This window comes from Oncorhynchus mykiss, chromosome 27 (genome assembly GCF_013265735.2).
Source record: "Oncorhynchus mykiss isolate Arlee chromosome 27, USDA_OmykA_1.1, whole genome shotgun sequence".
NCBI lineage: Eukaryota > Metazoa > Chordata > Actinopteri > Salmoniformes > Salmonidae > Oncorhynchus > Oncorhynchus mykiss.
Window position 1 is genome coordinate 36,294,710 of NC_048591.1, and position 13,228 is coordinate 36,307,937.

The 13,228-nt window shown below is 46.5% G+C and overlaps 1 protein-coding gene across 1 annotated transcript in view; it reads right to left on the reverse strand.

Moving 5' to 3' along the window:
- Nucleotides 1-340: 340 nt before the first annotated feature.
- LOC110508009 (NADPH oxidase 4) overlaps nt 341-13,228 on the reverse strand; it is a 69,468-nt gene continuing 56,580 nt past the window's right edge. Inside the window, exons 13-18 of the mRNA XM_036965288.1 lie at nt 11,561-11,642; nt 7,539-7,658; nt 6,706-6,814; nt 3,329-3,397; nt 1,425-1,525; nt 341-1,326 (exon numbers count right to left, since the gene is read on the reverse strand). Of these exons, the coding sequence (XP_036821183.1) occupies nt 1,206-1,326; nt 1,425-1,525; nt 3,329-3,397; nt 6,706-6,814; nt 7,539-7,658; nt 11,561-11,642 (602 nt within the window). The 3' untranslated portion in view covers nt 341-1,205. The remainder of the gene's footprint in view (nt 1,327-1,424; nt 1,526-3,328; nt 3,398-6,705; nt 6,815-7,538; nt 7,659-11,560; nt 11,643-13,228) is intronic.

Sequence of the window (13,228 nt, forward strand, 5' to 3'; positions counted from 1 at the left end):
TGTGTACTGTATGATACTGTGTACTGTTGATACTGTGTCATGTTGATACTGTGTACTGTATAATACTGTGTACTGTATGATACTGTGTACTGTTGATACTGTGTACTGTATGACAACTATGCCACTTTGAGAATCAAAGGATAAATTAATAATATAAATTGTATTTTTATATGGTGCATTAAATCCGTCTTGATAAAATGTGTGTGTCCGAGATATAGGCTGTACTGGCTGTACTGGCTGTACTGGCTGTGGAAAGACAACAAGTTCGTAGAAACAGACAGTGGATGCATAGTATCCATGTAGTACCCGTGTAGTTAACATGTAGTAAATAGATCTGTATAAAACCTATTTTAATTAGGGTTGTGCTTTGCTCTCATCAAAACAATCCAACATCCCAAAAAACATTATTCAGAAACAATTAAACATATATACTGTATATATTTCTTCAATACTTAATCAATGGTAAATATGTATGGTTTGGTAAAGTGTAAAGCTGTTTTGTTGTTCAGTCTTAAATGGGACACATTAGAAGGAATGGTGAAATACTATGAGAGAAAAGTACATCTAGTAACTTTAAACAATATAAATAATTGAAATATAAAACAATTACTAAAATACTGGCACCAGGAGTGGTTGAGTTTGCTTTGACTCCATTAGAATACATAGAGGATTTAAAGTTTAAATGATTGCACAGGAAGGAAGGAAGGAAGGAAGGAAGGAAGGAAGGAAGGAAGGGTAGTGAAAGTGATAACAGACATCAGGTTGTTTGTTGTACAGCATCTCTCTGTAGTCCAGAGCTAACTACTAATTCCCATACAGTCCCTTACAGAGTGGCAAAGGGTTGTCCCTAGGCCCCGAGGCCCTGATGCCCCACACAGAAAGGGTAACCCCATCCCAAATCAACCCCTCGGCCCTACCCCATGGCACTTCTCCACCATTCAAAAGGGCTGCGTTTGTGTGAGGCAAGCAATATGGCAGTGTTTTCTCAAAATGGTGGCTTACAACCAGGTCTTCTTGGTTTGTGAACAAGTCCCAGTTGCCCGCTGATGACGTCACTCAACACCAGTGAGTGTGAGATGCTTCTCTCTGATGGAAGGAGAACCAGTGAGTCACTTCATGGTAGGTTCAAGTCACCTGTCTCAATGTGAGCCTGGGGTCAGGGGTCAGAGGCTATGGTTAGGGGTCACGGTGAGGGGGAGCTGGTCTCAGCTGAAGGACTCTTTGTTGAACTCAAACGTGGTTCCTGAATAGCGGTCTGAGTTACACAGTCTGTGCAGAGTCCTGGAGATGCCTTTAGGCCCACAGCAGAACACCCCCACCCGCTTACTGAGGAAAGCACACACAGTACAGATACAACATGACCACAATATCCTAAAATTATCCAATCAGAAGATGTCTTTAAACACTCCAAACATTTTACTCACTGCTTATTGGTCCTCCCAATCTCCTCAAAGAGCAACTTCCACCTCGGTCGGCCAATCATCAGCCGGGAACTCAGGGGGCGGTACCTCTCCTCAGAGATGTTCTGGACAGGAAACAGAACACAGAAAATGTATAATGAGCTAGTTTTTTTAGAGATCCAGGTAGAAGTTACGCTTTGCCACAGATCTAGGATCAGATTACCCTAGCCCCAGATTTAGGATCAGATTACCCTAGCCCCAGAATTTAGGATCAGATTACCCAAGCCTCAGATCTAGGATCAGATTACACTAGCCCCAGAATTTAGGATCAGATTACCCTAGCCTCAGATCTAGGATCAGATTACACTAGCCCCAGATTTAGGATCAGATTACCCTAGCCTCAGATCTAGAACCAGATTACCCTAGCCTCAGATCTAGGATCAGATTACACTAGCCCCAGATTTAGGATCAGATTACCCTAGCCTCAGATCTAGAACCAGATTACCCTAGCCTCAGATCTAGGATCAGATTACACTAGCCCCAGATTTAGGATCAGATTACCCTAGCCTCAGATCTAGAACCAGATTACCCTAGCCTCAGATCTAGAACCAGATTACCCTAGCCTCAGATCTAGAACCAGATTACCCTAGCCTCAGATCTAGAACCAGATTACCCTAACCCCAAACCAATGGGTTTTAGGTGGATGAAAACATATCTGGCCCTGCATCAGGAGTTAGGGGAAACTGTTACCTACTCTATGAGTACAGGCCTGAGTCTAACATGGAAAATAGCATCAACTGTTTGATCTGGTTTGTATGATAATAAATAGCTGCAATATGAAAAGTCTACTTATTGTGAACCGTGAGCCCTGAACAAGATCCCCATGTCTGCTAGCTGGAGGCAGAGGGACATTAAAAAGACTCTGTGAAAGGAGAGCAGTAATAAAACACCTTCTGAAAGACTCTGTGAAAGGAGAGCAGTAATAAAACACCTTCTGAAAGACTCTGTGAAAGGAGAGCAGTAATAAAACACCTTCTGAAAGACTCTGTGAAAGGAGAGCAGTAATAAAACACCTTCTGAAAGACTCTGTGAAAGGAGAGCAGTAATAAAACACCTTCTGAAAGACTCTGTGAAAGGAGAGCAGTAATAAAACACCGTCTGAAAGACTCTGTGAAAGGAGAGCAGTAATAAAACACCTTCTGAAAGACTCTGTGAAAGAACTACCAGAGGGGCTGAATAGAGAACACAGTCCAGTGCACACCCACAACACAACCCTTACTTCTAAACTAGGAAGTGCCAGTTTACTTGCTCTCTCTCCTTTCCATATCTATCGCTTTGTACAATCCTTTCAGCTCCGCCAGAGAATGGCATTGAGGGAAAGAAAGAGTGAAAGGTACACAGTGAAAGAGAGGGAGAGATTAGAAAGAGATGTCCGGCTGTAGAAAGGAGAAATAGAAAGACTGAAAGAATACATTCCATCTCCATACACACTGAAGGTAGCAGTGAACTACAGTTAAACGCAGTGAAGGTTAACATGCTTCACTCTTTCTAGTCATCTCCTAGAGATCAATCTTTTTCTCTTCACCAATCTGTGGTGTACCCTGCCCTCTATTGGCTGGCTGGCTGGCTGGCTGCATGGCTGGCTGGATGGAGTGAGTGAAGACTGACTGACTGACTGATTGATTGACTGATTGAATGACTGACTGACTGATTGACAGACTGATTGACTCACTGACTCACTGACTGACTGATTGACTGACTGATTGATTGACTGACTGACTGATTGACGGACTGATTGACTCACTGACTGACTGACTGACGGATTGACTGACTGATTGATTGACTCACTGACTGACTGACTGGTTGACTGACTAACTCACTGACTGACTGACTGACTGATTGACTGACAGTGTCTCTTTGAGTCTCACCTGAAGTCCATCTGTCTGGCTGACGAAGAGCTGTAGGTTCAGATAGTCAGGTCTGTTTTCCTTCCACAGCTAGAGAGAGAGAGAGAGGTGGGTGGAATGAGAAAGAGAGAGAGGATGAGACAGAGAGATAATGAGAGAGAGGGGAGGGGGGAGAGAGATGGAATGAGAAAGAGAGAGGGGGGAGGGGGAGAGAGATGGAATGAGAAAGAGAGAGAGGGGAGGGGGGAGAGAGATGGAATGAGAAAGAAAGAGAGGGGAGGGGGGAGAGAGATGGAATGAGAAAGAGAGCGAGAGAGGGTGAGACAGAGCAATAACGATAGAAAGGGGGGGTGAGAGAGAGGGTGAGATAGATAAAGAGGGGAGGTTAAATAAACATGCCTGATACGCAGATACAGTGGGGTCCAAAATTATAGGCACACTTGATAAAGATGTCCATATAGCCTAGGACATCCCCACAGTGAAGCATGGTGGTGGCAGCATCATGCTGTGGGGATGTTTTCCATCGGCAGGGACTGGGAAACTGGTCAGAATTTAAGGACTGATGGGTGGTGCTAAATACAGGGAAATGGTTGAGGGAAACCTGTTTCAGTCTTCCAGAGATTTGAGAGTGGGACAGAGGTTCACCTTCCAGCAAGACAATGACCCTAAGCATACTGCTAAAGCATCACTCGAGTGGTTTAAGGGGAAACATTTAAATGTCTTGGAATGGCCTAGTCAAAGCCCAGACCTCAATCAAATTGAGAATCTGTGGTATGACTTGGTCATCTGTGGTCCAACTTGAAGGAGCTGGAGCAGTTTTGTCTTGAAGAATGGGTAAAAATCCCAGTGGCTAGATGTGCCAAGCTCATAGAGCTTGTAAGAGACTTGGAACTGTAATTGCTGCAAAAAGTGGCTCTACAAAGCACTGACTTTGGGGGGGTGAATAGTTATGCACGCTCAAGTTTTCAGTTTTTTTTGTCTTATTTCTTGTTTGTTACACAATATAAAACATTTTGCATCTTCAAAGTCGTAGGAATGTTGTGTAAATCAAATGATACAAACCCCACAAAATCTATTTTAATCCCAGGTTGTAAGGCAACGAAATAGGGAAAATGGCAAGGGCATGAATACTTTCGCCAGCCACTGTACCAACCCTAACCCTAGCTCTGACCCTAAACTTAACCCTAACCCTAGCTCTGACCCTAAACTTAACCCTAACCCTAGCTCTGACCCTAAACTTAACCCTAACCCTAGCTCTGACCCTAAACTTAACCCTAACCCTAGCTCTGGCCCTAAACTTAACCCTAACCCTAGCTCTGACCCTAAACTTAACCCTAACCCTAGCTCTGACCCTAAACTTAACCCTAACCCTAGCTCTGACCCTAAACTTAACCCTAACCCTAGCTCTGACCCTAAACTTAACCCTAACCCTAGCTCTGGCCCTAAACTTAACCCTAACCCTAGCTCTGACCCTAAACTTAACCCTAACCCTGACCCTAAACTTAACCCTAACCCTAGCTCTGACCCTAAACTTAAACCTAACCCTAGCTCTGACCCTAAACTTAACCCTAACCCTAGCTCTGACCCTAAACTTGACCCTAACCCTAGCTCTGACCCTAAACTTAACCCTAACCCTAGCTCTGACCCTAAACTTGACCCTAACCCTAGCTCTGACCCTAAACTTAACCCTAACCCTAGCTCTGACCCTAAACTTGACCCTAACCCTAGGTCTGACCCTAAACTTAACCCTAACCCTAGCTCTGACCCTAAACTTAACCCTAACCCTAGCTCTGACCCTAAACTTAACCCTAACCCTAGCTCTGACCCTAAACTTAACCCTAACCCTAGCTCTGACCCTAAACTTAACCCTAACCCTAGCTCTGACCCTAAACTTAACCCTAACCCTAGCTCTGACCCTAAACTTAACCCTAACCCTAGCTCTGACCCTAAACTTAACCCTAACCCTAGCTCTGACCCTAAACTTAACCCTAACCCTAGCTCTGACCCTAAACTTAACCCTAACCCTAGCTCTGACCCTAAACTTAACCCTAACCCATATTCTAAACCAAACCAGAACCATAGCAAGCAGTTGAAGAGATAGTTTTTTAATAGTAACCAAATAAATGTGTTATATCATATAATTGAAGTCAAGTATGTCCTAAATTGTCTCCATTTACCGCTCAAAGCTCGAATAGACACTATTATCTACTACTATTATCTAGATGGTGATATAACCCCAGATATCAGCCTCTCCACTATAGTCACTAGACACTAGACTATTTAAAAACCTGCTGGTGCTCCCCAGAGCAGGGACAGAGCGCCCTCTACAGGTCAGTAGTGGAGAGGCTGATATCTGGGGTTATAGCTGTAGTATCCACGACAGTCACTAGACTGTGCTATAACCCCAGATATCAGCCCCTCTACTAGTCACTAGACTGTGCTATAACCCCAGATATCAGCCCCTCTACTAGTCACTAGACTGTGCTATAACCCCAGATATCAGCCCCTCCACTACAGTCACTAGACTGTGCTATAACCCCAGATATCAGCCCCTCCACTACAGTCACTAGACTGTGCTATAACTCCAGATATCAGCCCCTCCACTACAGTCACTAGACTGTGCTATAACCCCAGATATCAGCCCCTCCACTACAGTCACTAGACTGTGCTATAACCCCAGATATCAGCCCCTCTTCTACAGTCACTAGACTGTGCTATAACCCCAGATATAGGCCCCTCCACTACAGTCACTAGACTGTGCTATAACCCCAGATATCAGCCCCTCTACTAGTCACTAGACGGTGCTATAACCCCAGATATCTAGTGGCTGTCTAGATATCTAGTGACTGTCTAGATATCTAGTGGCTGTCTAGTGACTGTAGTGGAGGGGCTGATACTACAGGCTGATACTACAGCTATAACCCCAGATATCAGCCCCTCTCTACTAGTCACTAGATGGCACTATAACCCCAGATATCAGCCTCTCCACTACAGACCTGTAGATGGCGCTCTGCCCCTGCTCTGGGGGAGCACCAGCAGGTTTTTAAATAGTACACACACAGCACACCAAGAGAAGAAAGTTAAAAGACGGACCCAAGCCTCGGGCCTCAGCACAGGAGGTGCCATACAACCTCTCTACCCCTAGGCTCTACCGAGTCCCCAACAACCGGATGTTCCAGTTTTCAGGGGAAATGGAAAGAGAGACTTCCGCTTTTGGACATTAACTCCTCCTCCACATTTACTGGATTGGTTGAACAGTGCAGAAGATAACTTTTTCTTCTTGTCAAGACCAGTATGAGGGGGATCTAGTCTCAGGCGTTTCTTTTACACCTGCTACATTTGGTTACTCCACCCCTGATATCTAACCCTGACCTTTAACCCCTAGTCCCCAGGCTGACCTTGTGATGTAAGGCACACAGCAGCTCAGCGAACCAGTAGAAGGACTGCAGCTCCCTGCATACCCACACAAAGTATAGCCTCCTGAGACGGAAATGCCTCCAGCCATCCCTGAGACAGAACACACACACACACACACACACACACACACACACACACACAGACAGACAGACAGACAGACAGACAGACAGACAGACAGACAGACAGACAGACAGACAGACAGACAGACAGACAGACAGACAGACAGACAGACAGACAGACAGACAGACAGACAGACACACAGACAGACAGACAGACACACACAGACAGACAGACAGACAGACACACAGACACACACACAGACAGACAGACAGACAGACAGACAGACAGACAGACAGACACAGACAGACACAGACAGACACAGACAGACAGACAGACAGACAGACAGACAGACAGACAGACAGACAGACACACAGACACACAGACAGACAGACAGACAGACAGACAGACAGACAGACAGACAGACAGACAGACACACACACAGACAGACAGACAGACAGACAGACAGACAGACAGACAGACAGACAGACAGACACAGACAGACAGACAGACAGACAGACAGACAGACAGACAGACAGACAGACAGACAGACAGACAGACAGACACACAGACACACACACAGACAGACAGACAGACAGACAGACAGACAGACAGACAGACAGACAGACAGACAGACACACACACACACACACACACAGAAAGTACAGTGTGAGAATTTGGGCATTAAGAACATGTCAAAATATTCCCGCCAATGGTAAACCAACAACCAACTATCTCTTGTTAGACAGCCACTCACAGCAGGGCGTGCAGAACGCAGGCGAATGGTGTGACTCCGATCCCACCCGCCACACACAGACTGACCTCGTAGTTAAATACCTCCTGTGACGAACTGCCAAACGGACCATCCACGTACAGCCTACACACAGAGAGGAAGGGTTACAATAGTGAGACAGTGACAAATTACACACTACTTGAGACAATTATGACAAGTGGCTTTCGTATGTTCACCTACATCCTTGTGGTGGTCTATACTCGCAGGACCTCATTTATAGTAAATGAATCGTAAACTAGGACACACACACACTGTATACACACACACTGTATACACACACACACAAAACACACACACACACACACACACACACACACACACACACACACACACACACACACACACACACACACACACACACACACACACACACACACACACACACACACACACACACACACACACACACTCGGGATCCCAATGACTTCCTATAAGGTCAGGCAAACATAAACAAACAGGCAACATCCTGCATGACAGTCCCACAGCCAGACAGAAGGAGAGATCAGGATGATAACCCCTTAAACAAATAAATATAATGGAGGGGGGATTCTCAGAGCTGATAAACACCCCCTAACCCTACAGCAGAGAGATAGAGAGAGAGAGAGAAATATAGATGGGAGGTGAGAGAGAGAGAGGAAGGAGATGGGAGGAAGAGTGAGAAGATAGAAATAAATGAGAAAGGGAAAACAGTCCAGAGATCAGGAACACACTTCTCCCTCCATCTCCAAAGAGCAGGAACACACTTCCCCCTCCATCTCTAGAGAGGAGGAACACACTTCCCCCTCCATCTCTAGAGAGGAGGAACACACTTCTCCCTCCATCTCTAGAGAGGAGGAACACACTTCTCCCTACATCTCCAAAGAGCAGGAACACACTTCTCCCTCCATCTCCAAAGAGCAGGAACACACTTCCCCCTCCATCTCTAGAGAGGAGGAACACACTTCTCCCTCCATCTCTAGAGAGGAGGAACACACTTCTCCCTCCATCTCTAGAGAGGAGGAACACACTTCTCCCTCCATCTCTAGAGAGGAGGAACACACTTCTCCCTCCATCTCTAGAGAGGAGGAACACACTTCCCCCTCCATCTCTAGAGAGGAGGAACACACTTCCCCCTCCATCTCTAGAGAGGAGGAACACACTTCCCCCTCCATCTCTAGAGAGGAGGAACACACTTCTCCCTCCATCTCCAAAGAGCAGGAACACACTTCTCCCTCCATCTCTAGAGAGCAGGAACACACTTCTCCCTCCATCTCTAGAGAGCAGGAGCACACTTCCCCCATCTCTAGAGAGCAGGAACACACTTCCCTCCTCCACCTCTAAAGAGCAGGAACACACATCTACCTTCATCTCTAGAGAGCAGGAGCACACTTCCCTCCTTCATCTCTAGAAAGCAGGTACACAATTCCCCCTCCTTCATCTATTTAGAGCAGGAACACACTTCCCCCTTCATCTCTAGAAAGCAGGAACACACTTCCTCCTTCATCTCTAGAAAGCAGGAACACACTTCCCCCTCCATCTCTAGAGATCAGGAACACACTTCCCCTTCCATCTCTAGAAATCAGGAACACACTTCTCCCTCCATCTCTAGAGATCAGGAACACACTTCCCCCTCCATCTCTAGAGAGCAGGAACACAATTCCCCCTCCATCTCTATAGAGCAGGAACACAATTCCCCCTCCTTCACTCTAGAGAGCAGGAACACACTTCCTCCTCCTTCATCGCTAGAGAGCAGGAACAAACTCCCCCCTCCTTGTGGGGGTCTACAATTTTTTCTGATGTCTTGGCTGGTTTCTTTTGATTTTCCCATGATGTCAAGCAAAGAGGCACTGAGTTTGAAGGTAGGCCTTGAAATTCATCCACAGGTACACCTCCAATTGACTCAAATGATTTCAATTAGCCTATCAGAAGCTTCTAAAGCCATTACATAATTTTCTAACATTTTCCAAGCTTTTTAAAGGCACAGTCAACTTAGTGTATGTAAACTTCTGACCCACTGGAATTGTGATACAGTGAATTATAAGTGAAATAATCTGTCTGTAAACAATTGTTGGAAAAATGACTTGTGTCATGCACAAAGTAGATGTCCTAACAGACTTGCCAAAACTATAGTTTGTTAACAAGAAATTTGTGGAGTGGTTGAAAAACGAGTTTTAATGACTCCAACCTAAGTGTATGTAAACTTCTGACTTCGACTGTAAATCCTTGTGGTGGTCTATACTCTATATTAACCTACTTCCTTGTGGTGGCCTATACTCTATGCTCACCTACATCCTTGTGGTGGTCTATACTCTATGCTCACCTACATCCCTGTGGTGGTCTATACTCTATGCTCACCTACATCCTTGTGGTGGTCTATACTCTATGCTCACCTACATCCTTGTGGTGGTCTATACTCTATGCTCACCTACATCCTTGTGGTGGTCTATACTCTATGCTCACCTACATCCTTGTGGTGGTCTATACTCTACATTCACCTACTTCCTTGTGGTGGTCTATACTCTATGTTCACCTACATCCTTGTGGTGGTCTATACTCTATATTCACCTACTTCATTGTGGTGGTCTATACTCTACATTCACCTACCTCCTTCTGGTGGTCTATACTCTATATTAACCTACCTCCTTGTGGTGGTCTATACTCTATGCTCACCTACATCCTTGTGGTGGTCTATACTCTATGTTCACCTACATCCTTGTGGAGGTCTATACTCTACATTCACCTACTTCCTTGTGGTGGTCTATACTCTATGTTCATCTACCTCCTTGTGGTGGTCTATACTCTATGTTCACCTACATACTTGTGTTGGTCTATACCCGCAGGACCTCATTTATAGTGAATGAATCGTAAACTAGGACACACACACACACACTGTATACACACACACACACACACTCTGGATCTCAATGACTTCCTATAAGGTCAGGCAAACATAAACAAACAGGCAACATCCTGCATGACAGTCCCACAGCCAGACAGAAGGAGAGATCAGGATGATAACCCCTTAAACAAATAAATATAATGGAGGGGGGATTCTCAGAGCTGATAAACACCCCCTAACCCTACAGCAGAGAGATAGAGAGAGAGAGAAATATAGATGGGAGGTGAGAGAGAGGAAGGAGATGGGAGGAAGAGTGAGAAGATAGAAAGAAAAACAGGAGGAGAATGAGAAAGGGAAAACAGTCTAGAGAGCACACACACACACACCTGTGACGATGACAATCTGGACCAGGTTGTTTGGTCAGGTGGGGGATGCTATCACAAGTGCAGATCCCAACTAAGCACAGCCCACAGACCAAAAAAATCTATGAGCCTCACACACACAGACACATACACACATTGACAGACACACAGAAACATACATCAGGAAGGGTGTGAGGGCAGGGGTCAGAGGGTCATAAACTTTGCCCCTCTGTGTGATTCTGAGCCTTCATGGGAAATCATGTCAGCTGCATTACTGAGGTAAGACAAGAGATATAGTGGTGTGTGTGTGTGTGTGTGTGTATGCATGGGCGTGTGTGTGTGTGTGTGTGTGTGTGTGTGTGTGTGTGTGTGTGTGTGTGTGTGTGTGTGTGTGTGTGTGTGTGTGACTGTGTGTTCCTAGATAGAGTCCCTCTATCCCCATCCCCCTCTAACTCTCTGAATTCTGACCTCTCTCTCTCAAAGCTGACTGAGTTCACAATGACTTACCAAGGTCTACTAGCACACTATACTACTTCTACCACACACACATGCCTACACTCTTAGAACATGATTCCATAAGGGTTCTTCAGCTGACCCCATAGGATAACCCTTTTTGGTTCCAGGTAGGACCCTCTGTTGACAGGGTTCTACATAGAACTCAAAAGGATTCTACCTGGAACCGAAAAAGTTTCCTTAACGGGTTCTCCTATTGGGACAGCTGAAGAACCCTTTTAGGTTCTAGATAGCACCTTTGATTTCTAGGAATGTAGGCACTCATGCCCACACACTCACAAGGTCAAACCTACTTTGGGTATCTCCTCTGTTGCACCATGGGTAGGATCTCTGACTCGGCTCCCGGATCACGAAGCAAAAGATCTGTAAAACGTTCTGAAAAAAAGAGGAATGAGACAAAATAAAAAAGATGGAGGTGGAGGAGGAGAGTGAAGAAAAAGGAGAACAGACAGGACAAGGCATGAGACGAGAGGGAGAGAACAGACAGGACAAGGCATGAGACGAGAGGGAGAGAACAGACAGGACAAGGCATGAGACGAGAGGGAGAGAACAGGCACGACAAGGCATGAGACGAGAGGGAGAGAACAGGCACGACAAGGCATGAGACGAGAGGGGGAGAACAGACACGACAAGGCATGAGACGAGAGGGAGAGAACAGGCACGACAAGGCATGAGACGAGAGGGAGAGAACAGACACGACAAGGCATGAGACGAGAGGGGGAGAACAGACACGACAAGGCATGAGACGAGAGGGGGAGAACAGACACGACAAGGCATGAGACGAGAGAGGGAGAACAGGCACGACAAGGCATGAGACGAGAGGGGGAGAACAGACACGACAAGGCATGAGACGAGAGAGGGAGAACAGACACGACAAGGCATGAGACGAGAGGGGGAGAACAGACACGACAAGGCATGAGACGAGAGAGGGAGAACAGACACGACAAGGCATGAGACGAGAGGGGGAGAACAGACACGACAAGGCATGAGACGAGAGGGGGAGAACAGACACGACAAGGCATGAGACGAGAGGGGGAGAACAGACACGACAAGGCATGAGACGAGAGGGGGAGAACAGACACGACAAGGCATGAGACGAGAGAGGGAGAACAGGCACGACAAGGCATGAGACGAGAGGGGGAGAACAGACAGGACAAGGCATGAGACGAGAGGGGGAGAACAGACAGGACAAGGCATGAGACAAGAGGGGGAGAACAGACAGGACTAGGCATGAGACGAGAGGGGGAGAACAGACAGGACAAGGCATGAGACGAGAGGGGGAGAACAGACAGGACAAGGCATGAGACGAGAGAGGGAGAACAGACACAACAAGGCATGAGACGAGAGGGAGAGAACAGACACGACAAGGCATGAGACGAGAGGGGGAGAACAGACAGGACAAGGCATGAGACGAGAGGGGGAGAACAGACAGGACAAGGCATGAGACGAGAGGGGGAGAACAGACAGGACAAGGCATGAGACGAGAGGGGGAGAACAGACAGGACAAGGCATGAGACGAGAGAGGGAGAACAGACAGGACAAGGCATGAGACGAGAGGGGGAGAACAGACAGGACAAGGCATGAGACGAGAGGGGGAGAACAGACACGACAAGGCATGAGACGAGAGGGGGAGAACAGACAGGTTGTATGGGGTTATGGTAGGACTGGCTGTACTGTAGCTTGTTTGGGGTTATGGTAGGACTGGCTGTACTGTAGCCTGTTTGGTGTTGTGGTAGGACTAGCAGTACTGTAGCTTGTTTGGGGTTGTGGTAGGACTAGCAGTACTATAGCTTGTTTGGGGTTGTGGTAGGACTAGCAGTACTGTAGCTTGTTTGGGGTTGTGGTAGGACTAGCAGTACTGTAGCTTGTTTGGGGTTGTGGTAGGACTGGCTGTACTGTAGCTTGTATGGGGTTGTGGTAGGACTAGCAGTACTGTAGCTTGTATGGGGTTGTGGTAGGAC